At 37.7% G+C, this 13,349-nt stretch overlaps 2 protein-coding genes across 2 annotated transcripts; both read right to left on the bottom strand.

The window, feature by feature from the left end:
* Positions 1-607: 607 nt before the first annotated feature.
* On the bottom strand, positions 608-4,732 carry LOC145223282 (metalloproteinase inhibitor 1-like). The gene is made up of 5 exons (XM_080089680.1): positions 4,543-4,732; positions 4,233-4,321; positions 3,545-3,659; positions 1,727-1,893; positions 608-1,341 (listed from the first exon to the last, which is right to left on the bottom strand). The coding sequence occupies exons 1-5, from the start codon at positions 4,661-4,663 to the stop codon at positions 832-834; spliced, it is 1,002 nt and encodes a 333-aa protein (XP_079945806.1). The 5' UTR covers positions 4,664-4,732; the 3' UTR covers positions 608-831.
* A 2,123-nt stretch (positions 4,733-6,855) lies between these two features.
* On the bottom strand, positions 6,856-11,071 carry LOC145225308 (metalloproteinase inhibitor 1-like). Its single transcript, XM_080091999.1, has 5 exons — positions 10,875-11,071; positions 10,179-10,273; positions 9,783-9,900; positions 8,801-8,970; positions 6,856-7,861 (listed from the first exon to the last, which is right to left on the bottom strand). The coding sequence occupies exons 1-5, from the start codon at positions 10,987-10,989 to the stop codon at positions 7,469-7,471; spliced, it is 891 nt and encodes a 296-aa protein (XP_079948125.1). The 5' UTR covers positions 10,990-11,071; the 3' UTR covers positions 6,856-7,468.
* Positions 11,072-13,349: the final 2,278 nt, after the last annotated feature.

The raw sequence follows: 13,349 nt of genomic DNA, 5'->3' as shown, positions 1-13,349 counted from the left end.
CCTTAAATAGTCGTAAGCTATTTTCAACTGCACGAATTGGAATCAAATATAGGACATTGTTTAATTTTGTGTTTTTTGTCAAACAATGAACGGTATATTTTGGGATTTTGGTAAGAAGTGTTTTTTAAATAATGCTGTTAAAAAAATCTTTTGCACTGAAAACTTTGGGCTCAAGTAAAATCCTCATTAAGCTACAAGCTATAACAAAGGTGAAAGGTTAACAATAAATTTGCACTCCTTTAATTATGCTGTAGGCGTGATGAAAAGCGATTGTGTGAGAAATATCTTTTATGAGTCCTTGGTGCATGGCAAATTGGGAAAACATGCCGTAAGATGTTTTGTTGTTGATATTAAATGATAACGTAAAACAAATTACCCATGTAGATTATTGTTTAAAACTGACAGAGAGCAATGCTTGTGAAGCTAAAAAAAAACTAATTAAATTGATGCCAGCAGATTTAAACAACTGTTTGGAATAAGTTCATACGAATATTTCACGAGTCCTGAAAAATAGAAGTACACAGTTTGTTACAGGTTTAACTTTACAGTTCTTGATATGTTTGTTCTCTTATAAACATGGCGAAGTACCAGCAGTTTCAAAACGAAATACAGCAAATTTTAATTAGTTTATTACGAAAAACGCCATGACAAATTGTTAACCTGAAAGTGAAAAAAACAGCCAAGTGCAATAAAACGTTTGACCTTGTAAAAATTTTAACTTTCATACAAAAATACAAGGTGCGGAAAAAGTCCTGACAAGAATTAAGACTGCGAGGTATTAATTTATGTACTGTATACTATTTACATGGTGTAAAAAAGAAGTCAGTTTTTTCAGCGTCTTCGGTGTCGAGGCCAAACTACCTTCATCAAATACTTCACAATGCTGAACTTTGGTGGTTTAACCGTAACAAAATGATATGCCACTGTTCCTATATCCACGTTGAAATTTTGCTTTCCCACTACCGCAGCCTTTGGGCTTGAAATGGGATCTCTCTCTTCGTTTTCAGTTGTTTCTTCTGAATTTTCTTCCTCCTCAGTTTCCAATGACCTTTCAAAGCTGTTTTGAATGATTGAATCACGAACAGGAGTAAGTTGTCTTGAAACAACTGTTGTCGTTGCTTTTGTCGTTGGCGGGCTTGATGTGCTAGTTGTCGTCAATTTTGTTGTAGTGGCGCTGGGAACCATGGATGGCGTTATTGGACTTGGTGCTTCTTCATCAGGGATTTTGTACATCCGTTTTGAGAATTTTACCCACTGGCAACGACCATTGATCCCTGTTGGGACGCAGGCGGATGTCGAGACCGGAAACTCATACTTCGAACGGCATTCGTTTTCGTAAATCTAATCATACAGAAGCTTGTAATAAGATTTGATGAAACCATCCTATTTACTTTAGCCATGCATGTCCATGAAAGTTTATACGCCCAGTTATACCCAATTTGTCCCATGTGGATGGTTGTTATATCCAAGAAAGTTTCTTTGTGTAACATACTTCGCAGCGTACAACCTCAATCCTTAACCCTTTAACCTTTAACCTTTAACCGTGAAGTACGCAATTTTAACCCTGGCTTAAAGTGACTTAACCGAGGAAAATATAACATGCGATGATATTATCTGTAATCAAATTTCCGGACGCCGGCGAAGTCCGTGTAAATGCATGTCTTTACACCAAAACTTGCAAAAAAAACAAAGAAACTTTTCACCAACTAAAGTTGAAACCACTTACGTAGCTACCATCATATTGATCCTTGATGAAGCAATCTTGGCATCCTCGAACGTAGGCCCGGGTGCGAATATGAGATCTAATGGCTCGAAACTGGTCGACAGAAAAGAATTCTTCCATTTCCTGGAAGTCGCACTGGTCGATGAAAAGACCGCCTTGAAACGGACGACCTGGACAAGATTTACGCTAAGATTATAAAATTTGTGGCAATGCTCCACCAGCATACCAAACATAAAAAATTTGTCGTTTTTGCATTTCGAAAGCTTTTAAGCATTTTGCATGCTTGTGTAATTTATTTTATGAATGATACCCGTTAGCGTATAGCAAACGCAACGCTAACATTTTGATTTATTTTCTAGAGGAGCATCAGCAGAGACTATTGTGCATACTTTAACTGGCGCAACCAAATCCGATTGTTAATGTTTGCATACAACTTGTGTGTAACGGAGCTTTGTGGATTCCAGCGAATAGCTTACAGCACAATCAACTAGATAGTTGAAATAGCATTAGCTACTAGTAATTAGTATATAAACGAAAAAAAATCAATAAAAGCAGCTTGAAATGCTTCGTTTGTACCGTTGGTATTAGCTTTGGTTTCTGAGAACATTGTCCAACATTAACCAATAACAACTAGTTTGAAGAATTTGTTAAATTCACCTTACCTAGAGCCAGACAACGTGACATATAGCATAAGAACAGCTACGTCCGAACTTGTTTTAAATGCAAATAAATATCCCACCTCAAACGCCGCAAACACAGACTGCTGCCTGGTTTGATGGACGACAAGCGACTTACCGACGGAATTTCCCATAAAATTAAAATTCAACAACCTTTTAAATCGGAGATTGGACGATGTGTTGGATCAACAAATAAAACCCGAAGTTGTAAAGAAACTCGTTTTCCTGATAGGTGCGAAAAAATTATTTTTCTAGTCAACACAAATGTGTGTGTTTAATGGTCATGACTAACGAGTAAAAATATTTTTTTTAGGTAATTTGATCTTTATGCGTATTTGGAATTTTTCGTTTGATTCATCCACGATTTTAATTATTTTGTAAGGAATAAAAACCTCTTGATGGAGAAACTTTAAACTGCGAAACCTTGGAAGTTTTTAGCATCCTAAAGTACTTAAACCGCACTGTTATTTACTCAGTAACTTATCAGCTTGACATCTTCAGTTAACTTAAGCTACCCACAACTGCGTTATGTCGAATGCAGTAAAACATGAGAACCAGCGCCTTATCACGTAGAGCATCTACGTTAACCTATGAGGTTGGAAAATACCATTCTTTAAGGTCTACACGGTGGTCAAATGGTGCAAACGAACGTAGAAGAGTGTTTAGTTGTCCCTTATGTGACATGCAATAAAACTATTTACTCTTCCATTCAGAAATTTAAATAAACAAGGTTACTGCATACTTTAAGCCAGTGGTTCTCAACTCGTTTCACGCCATGGACCACCTAACCAATTAAAAAAATATCGTGGACCAGTTCATTGTTAAATAAGAATAAAAAAGCATCCACCACAAGCATGTTATCTTGAAATATACTTTTTCAATGCATAATTTTATTTTAAAGACAGATAACAGATAACAACAAATTGCCAATAACTGGATAAGATTTTTTTGTACTGAATATTTAATAAATTATTTGCAACCAGCCTATTTCCATATTAACATAAAACATAATCAACGTCCTGTGGACCACCTAAAAAGTCATCATGGACCACTGGCTTTAAGCACTCTGTAAATTTACAAACGTACCTTTTTAATAAACGAAACAATGGTTAAAAGATACAATACACAAAATGTTTGGAATCACCTGTGACCAACTGATCTCCAACTTCAAATTCTCGGCGGCAAGTTCCAAACGTGGCAGGCGTGTGAAGATAAATCGTCTCTCCTTCTTCAAAGTCTTCGTACTTACCTTTGTAAACCTTCAAAAACAGCAAAATCACATGTAAAAGTCACATCGTTACATATAGTTTCAAAGATGCAAAAAATAAAAAAAGCCTAAAAAGCATTATACGACATCGACATCACGTTTTATCGATGCTTTAAAACATGGTGCCCATTCCACCCCTGTCGTCAGTTAAAAAGGCGTGAGATTAATGCCGTATCTATAAAGGCTTTTAAAGCATTGCAATTTCAAGGATTTTGTCATGGTAGCAAGTCATGGGGTGATGGAATTTAAGTGCGCAAATCTGTATAACCGTTCCACGAAGTATTGTCTGCAAATTTATAGGACCTGGCTTTTGGTGAAGTTAAATGTGTTTGTTGCGGGTAAGCTGACGTACAACAAACATTCATGTCATCTTAAAAATGATGTTTTATATGTTTTTACCCACGGCACGCTTCGGGCCGAAAGTTCAATGACTGAGTATTTGTAAGTTAAAACTATGCTGTTTCATAACGTAGTCGTTTAGTTAAAAAATGTTACGAATCTGTCATAAAATCAACAATAATCTTATTTAAAAGTAAACATTGTCTGGAGATGATATTTCACTTACAGTTAAGATTCGTGCTTTTCCGGCAATGATTGCTGACGAGTTTTCAACGCTTTCCACAATAGAACCGTCTGTTACTCGAATCTTACCAACTGTAATCGAAACAAATGAAAGTGGCTTATAGGTTGCAAAATAGTTTCAACTATTTGGTATTGTACAACAGTAAATCTTACAATTGTAGCGCCACAAGTTTTTGTAAACAAATTGCCTTTATTTTAATCAAATTTGTAACTCAGATCAAAATTGCAACTCTTGCAATTCTTTACTTCAATAGACGAAACCTTATGATAAACAAGTTTCTGGATTTACTTACTGAAGCGCGAGTTGCAGAACTTGGTCTGTGGATGATGGTACGTGCACGAACAGAAGGCATCCGACATCGACATAAACCCGGCAAAGGTGCAAATCGCAATAAACAATCGTATAAATTCCATATTTGCACAAAATGCCCGCAACTAATTTAAGTACAAAGCATCTATACAAGTAATGAAAGAAAAATTTATTTTCAACATGAAAGAACCATTTCCTGGTAGCTACACAGTCTAGTTTTTATCGCCTAGTGGTGTTACAAACAACTTTGAAACAGAGACAGACAACAGTCAAAAACCGTGCAATTAAATCTGAGAGACAGGAAGGCCCCGAACATAATGCGAATATCATGCTTGTCATGTGAGAGCATAATGGACGTAGCTTGCAAAGGGTGGCGTGCTATTACCTTCCATTAATACCAAAGACAAGTTGAATGGAGACGAGTGGTGGGGAACTTTGTGCGGTCGAAGCTTGCAAGCTGATCCGGTAAACCCGATAGCTAAGCTGATTTAGTCACCAAAGAACGTCAGCTCAAACAAAGGAATACTGTATGAAATGTTTGACCGCAAATTCTTGTTGGTCTGGAAAGCATTGTCAACTAAAAATACATCGAACCCGTTCGGAAAGATCCAAGCAAAATCGATTGTTTCACTAAAAGGCTGTATAATTTTCATGTTGAACTGTCTTTCACAATGTTTTTGGAATATTGATTTTTTGTACAAGCATTAGGTAAATGCAGTTAAAACATTTACATGACTTACCTGCTGTCTCGTTTCTATGTAGAGAACAATTGGGCGTCAACTGATCATGTTTCTTTTGGTCGATTATCAAACACCAAGCAATGATTTAATGTTTTATAAACGCTCGATTTCAACCGTATTTTTGTGAGAGTTTTTCGAAACCGAAACTTCGCCAATGAGCCATATTCGGTCGAAACGTCAAAAATACGAAACTTGTGTGCCTCACTTCTCTTAGCCTAACTTCAATCAACGAGGATAAAAATAATACTGAACATTTTCTGGCAATCTTTGAATGCAAACAAAAGACCTTTTCAAACGCTTCTACGATCTTTCATGATGCATCTTATAAAATATTTTCAACAAATATACAAACAAATGCATTGAAGAAACAATATCTCAATCGCGAAGAATTGTGCACCCACGCAAAATCTGTTAGCACAAAAAGTATATTAAACTTTTGATTTTCACTACATGTACATTGTATATGCACGCAAATATGCCAAAATGCCATCGCGAAGAATTTTGCACACACAGAAAATCTGCTAGCACAAAAGTAACTAAACAAAAACTTTTTTGCAACTGAACTTTTTCTGTGCCTGTTTTGTCAAACCAACCCCAGACGTGCTGTAACCTAAGCGTTACAAAAGAAATTCACAGGCGTTTCTCGAACTATGCGTTTGCGGCGCATTCCTATGAGATGAAGGCGGAGTGCAAACATATTTGCAAAGCCCTCGTCGGTCGAAGAATTGCATTAAACCCTGCGCAGATCAGGATCGCCCTCGGGCAGCTGTTAAGAGACGAAGTCTTAAAGATAAAACCTACTTCGCCTACTCTTGTCATTGCAACACATCGCAAACTGGTTGAAATGTAGCCTACGTTTGCTTGATAGAAGGTACTTGAAGCAAGTAATACACCTATATACAGGGTTGCCATCGACTTGAAACCAAAAATAAGGACAACCGAAAAAAATTCTTGTTATACGAAACAAAACAAACGTTTTTGAACAAAGCTTTGCATTTATACGAGACGTGACATATCATATGCAATATTTTGGCAAAAACAATCTGTTCCACCCACTCCTTGTTTGTAGAAAATACTTGCATCTCACAACAGCTCAGGTCTAGGTTTTCTTTTACTTGTAGCATTTCACTAAGTATGTTCCTTGTAATTATTAAAAATAAGACAAAAGAAGGACTCAAGTCAAAAATAAGGACATTTCTTAGAAATAAGGACAATGAACTTTTCTAAGACATAGCCCTTCAAAATAAGGACAAATCTTAGAAATAAGGACGGTATGGCAACCCTGCCTGTATATGATTGCATGTTATTCGGATTTATATTTGGACAGGTTGTCACGATTTAATTAAATCTTATGTGGTTTCTAATCTTACACGATGTGATTTTGCGTTCGTCATATTGGTTTTTCATGCGCAATTGTGTAATACATTACAAGCATTGTTCCTTATACTCGTAGTTTATGCACGTTTTCAGGCGAAATTAAAAACAACGCCAACGGGAAGTACTTATCTTAAAAATAAACACGCCTGAATCCGCATATTGACATTGAACACAAATGCTCAAGTGTTGGGCAGATTTTTATTTGAAAGAACAAGAAAGAAAAATGCGCAACAAACAGTACGTTATAAAAGAAAACAACAACACAACACTACACATTTACACGATACATCTTCTAAACCACCTAAAACAATAATGATGATAAACAAACAAACATGTAAAAATGAATTTATTCTCGATTATTACATTATTCTTTTACATAAAGAAAACAACTTCAACTTCCACTGTACATTTCGGATGATTGTTTTTAATTAAACATATTTTTGATGACCAAATGGCGAAAAAGAAAAAAAACAAAAAAAAACGTAATACACGGACTTAGAGCTCGTACTAAGTCTACGTGCATGCTCATTTGGCAAGACTGTACATGATGGCTTTAGTATTCCCAGAGTGTGTAAAAGAAAAGGCAACCTTGTACTGTTTTTATCGTATTTGCCACATTAGTCAAAAAATAACGCGCCCCATCGTTGCAAAACAACACTGAGTGTACAAATATTAAAAAATCATAAAATAACACAAAACAAAAACATAAAATATTCCCATGCCGCGCGCGATGGGCTGCTATACATCAAACTACAGTGGTTGAAACGGTTTTTCAATGTCTTTTTCAAAAACCTATGACCATTTCTGCCTCCGCGTTGGCCATAAAACGCGCATAATATGAGTTACAATACCGTCTTTTACATCAACTGTTGGTTTAAAAGTAAACGGATAAGTGACGGTGTTTATCACAACATGCCCATCTTTAGGTGCACCGCCAATCTTTTTACTTTGTGTTGATTTAGCGCCCTCCTCTGGGGGTTTTTCGTGCCCCAGTGCTCCTTCGGCCTTGCCAGTTGGGGTCACGGGAGAAAGTTCTTCTGTTAACGTTTTTTCGGGGTCCTCGGTCGTTACAGGGGCGTCGTGGGCCACGCGGTTCCACTCACATCGTCCGTCTTCGCCAGTTGGGACGCAGGCTGCTGTTGAAACTGGGAATTCACATTTGACTCGACATTCGTCGTGATAAATCTGCAAAACATGGATAAAGAGTTAAACCTCTGAGCTGAGTGTTTGTTTTTGTGTACGCTTAGGCGGTTGCGTGCCTGTGGCTAGAATATCCGTTTGACGCTGCACCAAACCCATGCCTTGAACTTTGAGGGTTTAAAGTTTAACTTAAAGGACGTAAATACATGCTGAAATTCTTTTACGCTGTCCTACTTTTACAATGCAGTTGAAGCAAACGCTTACGTGCTTGCCGCTGAAAAATAGTTTGTGTATTGTTTGTGTGTAAAAATATTCGACACCGTGATGCTTAACCAACATCCTTCCTTTAACCAGCATATTTCCCCCGTGCAGTATAGATTGAGGTTTGTGGAGATTAATCGCTTCGGTCACGGTACAGTCACGCGACTGTAACTCGATCCATCAATATTCAACAACCTGAACATTACCAACGAAACGCACTCGATTGAACTTAGCAATTCCCAAGTTTGCACAAAACAACTTCACGTGTGCAATGTTTGTGTTTTGTCATTGTGCATTAGATGTAGTCATCCCAACAATGACGTTTTGGTGAATAAGGCGTCGTCACCAAAAATATAAGTGACGTAGTTGGTGAAATGCTTGTTGAGGAAACGCCAGAAGAGAACGATAATCGCATTATATTGAGTCGCTGAACTGGAGGTATATTAAATCCGATTAATTCTGATGCGTAAATTTCTTTGCCATGTTTTGCACTTCGTACTGCGAATTACATACCGGGCATATAAAATGCAGTGGTATATGAAACACGGTTTACTTTTATTACGTTGCGGGATTTAACCCGCAGTTTAATTTGTAAAAGGCCACTGAGATCATTGGATCTGATAGAGGATAGTTGGACTTGAAAAAAATAAGACTAAAATCAACACAACAGAGTGGAGATACAAGATCAATACACAACAACACAAAGTACTGTAGTACACTTACAAAGCTTTTCTCCTTTGGTCTTTTAATGCGACAATGTTCGCATCCGGTGTCGTACGCTTTACTCCGGATGTTGTGATGAATCGCCCGGGGTTGTTCTTCGCTCGCAAACCAGTCCATGCGGACCTGGAAGTCGCAACTGTCCATCAGAAGTCCACCGTGGAAAAGTTTTGCTGGAAAGAGATATGGGAAAATGTAAAAGACAAGCAATGTATTGTCGTGGTGTTTGCGCGCATGTTGGAACGCGGCAAACTGTGGTGCAAAGTGCCTCAGGCAATTAGAATTATGTTCAGCAGATCACGTTTGTTTTTGAAACCATTGAAGTATAAAGCATATTAAAAAATCGATCAACTAGATTTCTTTTTTGCTGTGAGAATAAACATGTTAAGGTATTTCCTCAAACAGAAAAAATGCTTTACATTGTTTGCCTTGCTGCTATCAAAAAACAAAAACAAATCACGGATAACGTGGGACTACGATAAACCCAAGTAAGTCCAAGTCAATAAGATATGTAGTATCTATTTGTTATTGTCGCTCAGTTTCAAAGGATTTGCACTCAATACATTGTATATGCACGTGAATACGCAACAACGCCTCTGGCGATAACACAAAACCAAAACCAGCTGATTCGATGACAACAAAGCAACAAGTTCACATACATTATAATGTATAAACTCTACATTTAAAAGACCCAAGACATGTTTTGTTACAAAGAGGGTTGATAAAATGCTGGTTAATTTCATAAAATGTATGCAGGGAGATTCGTTCAGGAGTTTTATGTGGAAGGTTGATTTCGATTTCCATTTTATTATCTGTTTACAGCCAACTTAAAATCAACTATTTTCGATTTGGACAATGTCACACTTTTAGCTTGCGAGGAAAGTGGATCCCGATTAAAATGCATAGGGCACCGTTCCCCGAAGGTACGGTAAATCAACACGAATCAATCACGATTGCTTATGTTTATCAGGTCAACAATCACTACCTGCTATCAGGTGTTCTCCAGCTTCCAGTTCTGTGTTCTTACAACCGCCAACATCAGCCGGTGTGTACAAAAACACCTCGCTTCCTTCGTCAAAATCTTCGTACCCGCCTTTATACACCTGCACAGAAAACAACATCGTTTAGAAATTTACCAGAAGGCATAGGAGATTAGATCGAACATAGTGGTTAAATAAGGAACGTAACATGCACGCTTAGCGTTCCCTAAATTTGCTATGTCACCACCTTAAGCTGTCTGGGGAATTTTGTAGTGGATTTTCACATATCCGACCCTAATTAGGTCATTGTACTGTTTTTAGAATCACAAAATTAGAGTGAGAAGCCTAAATGGCCACTTGTATCATTTTTAGCAAAAATACGTTAAGAATCGTGCAGTCACCTTGTTAATTCGAATTTTAGCAGCAACCACTTTTGTTGTATCGTCGATCGTTTCGTTGGTTGACAATCCTTCGTTGGTGATAAGTACTTCGCCAACTAAAAATACGTTTAAGGTTACACAGAACATCAAACATAATTACAGTCACTGGGGCGAATAATAGTTTCGACATTTTGGGGTTTATTTGCATATATAGGAAATAGGCACATATAAATGTGCTGCCAGCAATTCCATCAGGCCTATGCCGATTGCACTGATAGTTGTGATTGTGATGCATGATGGGCGTTATCGTCAACACCCATCGTAAACTTGGCTTGCCTAAACCAATTGTATATGAAAGTGCGAGTGCAAATTTGATCTAAATTATTGTGATTAAGGCAATCTAAGTTTTTGCACAAACGTGTCAGTAATCGTTTTAGAAATTCCTCTGAAAGATTGTTTTCGTTTAACCTCTGAAATGTTTTTTGAAAGCTTTGAAAATTTTAAAAGAACAAAGTGGGTGATGTTGGGCAATCTTTACCCAAAACTACATGCAAACTCTTTATACAAGAAGCGCAAATCAATTTTATACTTTGGAATAGGTACTTTAATAACATTTGGTTTTTAGGAACGGAAATCCACTACTAAATGTGTGAAAACACTTGAAAACAATTAAGACTCTTGAAATTACGCGTGAAGCCGCAATAGACTTATACTTACCAAAAGGTGAGCGGCAAATCATCTCTTGTGGATGAAAATCACGACAATGACAATCAGCCTTTACCACAACCAACAAGGCCAGACACGCAATCAGTTTAACACAGACAGGAATCATAATTAACCAATGTACCCCGAGTGTTTGTAAATAATTGACCTATTCGGCTGCGAACAAAGCAAAATTGTGATCACGTTTATACGCAATAATAGGGAATTTCTCTACAATTAGCATCGCCAATTAAGCGAGACTGAGTATGCTAATGTTTTCGTAGGCGATTGTTAAAACATTTTTTCGGAGTTGTTACGATTGCATACCAAATTTGGTGTAGGTTCGCGATTTTCAAAAATCCAAAAGTTTTGGACAAAACCGTGTTGAACCAGAACATGTGATAAGTTTTGTTTTCACAAAATGTTTAAACTTTAAAGCATTTTTTGTTAAAACTTTTTGTCTCGATTTTGAGCACCAAGTTGTTGGTATTGTCCTGTCGCAAAGAAACATAAACTAACTCTAAAAAGAATTTGTTCTCAAGCAATCCTACGAATGCTGATAATTCTCCCTTCGTCAAATCCAAAACACGTATAAAACACAGCTGTCCTCTCTTCTCTCTGCGAAAATTTTCTGCGCCACGACTTAAGTTTATCTTTTAAGGCTAAAGTTTGCAATTTTTGCCTGCTCTGCAACATACTTTTTGGGTCTATGTTTTACCTTTAGCCGCAGAGAAATATAAACACCTGGCAACTTTGGCTCGCAGCGGCTCTGTCTTTGCTCTGCCATAGAGGCTCTGCCATTCCCACCCCATTAATTCCGAAGCGCCGTCAGGCAAATTCTTTTGCAAAGTGAAAATATTGCGCTTTTGCAAAACAGGCAATGTCACGAATACGCACACAAGCTATAACTTGAATTCATCTGCCTATCAAACTGCTGGATCGCAAATGAATTACGAATCAACAAAGACGTGTTGAATTTTCAGTAATTCATATCGCCCACATTTCTTTCCCAAAACCACTAATCAGGCGCCCGACAACCTAATTGCGTTGATTCGCACGAAACATTGTCAGCGGGTGGCAAATTATGACGTTAACAACACACAATTTGTCCCATTGTGATGAAACAAATAAACAAAACCCAAGGAAAGCTGTACGTGACTTGTTGGACCCTGAAGCCAACCGACCACTCTTCAAACGTGTATCATTTTTGTGACGTAAATGGCATGTAACAACGCCAAACGAATCTTTAAACACACGATGAAACATCTCAGTCCCAGAGAAAGCTGAAATAAGTTTGCACAGTTGGAAACTGCAGTAAAATTCCTTCAGACTCTTTGTCAAGGTCAGCGTCGCCTTGCTGACTTTTAAGCGCCTTCAAGTTACATATCTTAAACAATATGCTTCCTAGTCGCTTACAAGTGCGGACTGGTCAGCGAGGAGAAAAATCGCGCTTTTTGGCTGTTACGGAGCCATCGTGTTTTCAGTCTCCAGTCGCCTGCACTGGCAGTGACGTCAGTGCCCGGGGCAGTCCTCAGTTACATAGCTACTGTGACGAAAACACTGCGTTTGTGGTTTATCAAGGGTATTTTGACCTGCAAAAGGTGATTTCTCACAAATGGTTGGACAAAGACTCGTTTTACACTTTAAACGTTGTAGCCTACGGTTATTTGGGAACTTGTGCTAAGGAAACGTGATATTATGCACGGCTCCAGGATTTTAAATGTTGTCTGTCACATAACGTAACATATCGAAGAAACTCCCCGTAAAATGCAAAAGCGTTGAGTTTTACATGTACTTGTAATGACAAGTAGACCTTGGTTTACTGTTTGCACACAGTGTCCCTTTTTTACCTCTGAGAACAACCAGATAAATTAAATTTTCACCCTAACCAAAAAATCAAATTGCCAACTAAAACGTCACATAAGAATATAACGTCACGGAACAAAAATGTAATTACCCCCTGAAATATGTCAAAGTAACCCTTTGGGGGAAATTACCTGTAGGTTAAAAACCACTGGTTTAGCAAACAAACTTGGGGACAATAGCAGAAATTTTAGACAAGAAACCAAGATTTGCCTACACTAAAAACAACTTCTAAAGTAGGGAATCTTATGGAATGTCGAGGAAATAGGAAAAGGAGAATTTGTTTTCCGCGGATAAAATTTACATTTTGGGACTCCAGCTAATATTGGCACAACCTAGGGATTTTATTCAAAGGCCTTTCTTTTTTCAAATGTCAATTAAAGAAAAAATGTGGAATGTTGAATGCCCGCGAGATTTGGGTGGTACAAAGTTGCGCGACTAGCAAACTGATGACTTATTCACTCTTTCGAGACAGTAAACGGATATGAATCAGTGGTGATATCAAATGAAACAACATCCTTTGATCGTAACTGCCTGAGTTGCCTTTTTGGCCATAAGCAATGATTTATCAAAGTTTTCCCCAGGCATTAGTAAAGGAAACTAGATAATTTCCTGATGCGTTTGTTA

This window comes from Phallusia mammillata, chromosome 4, assembly GCF_965637545.1.
Source record: "Phallusia mammillata chromosome 4, kaPhaMamm4.hap1.1, whole genome shotgun sequence".
In the NCBI taxonomy this organism is placed as follows: domain Eukaryota; kingdom Metazoa; phylum Chordata; class Ascidiacea; order Phlebobranchia; family Ascidiidae; genus Phallusia; species Phallusia mammillata.
The sequence above is the reverse complement of the archived record's forward strand: the minus strand, read 5'-3'. Positions and strand labels throughout refer to the sequence as shown.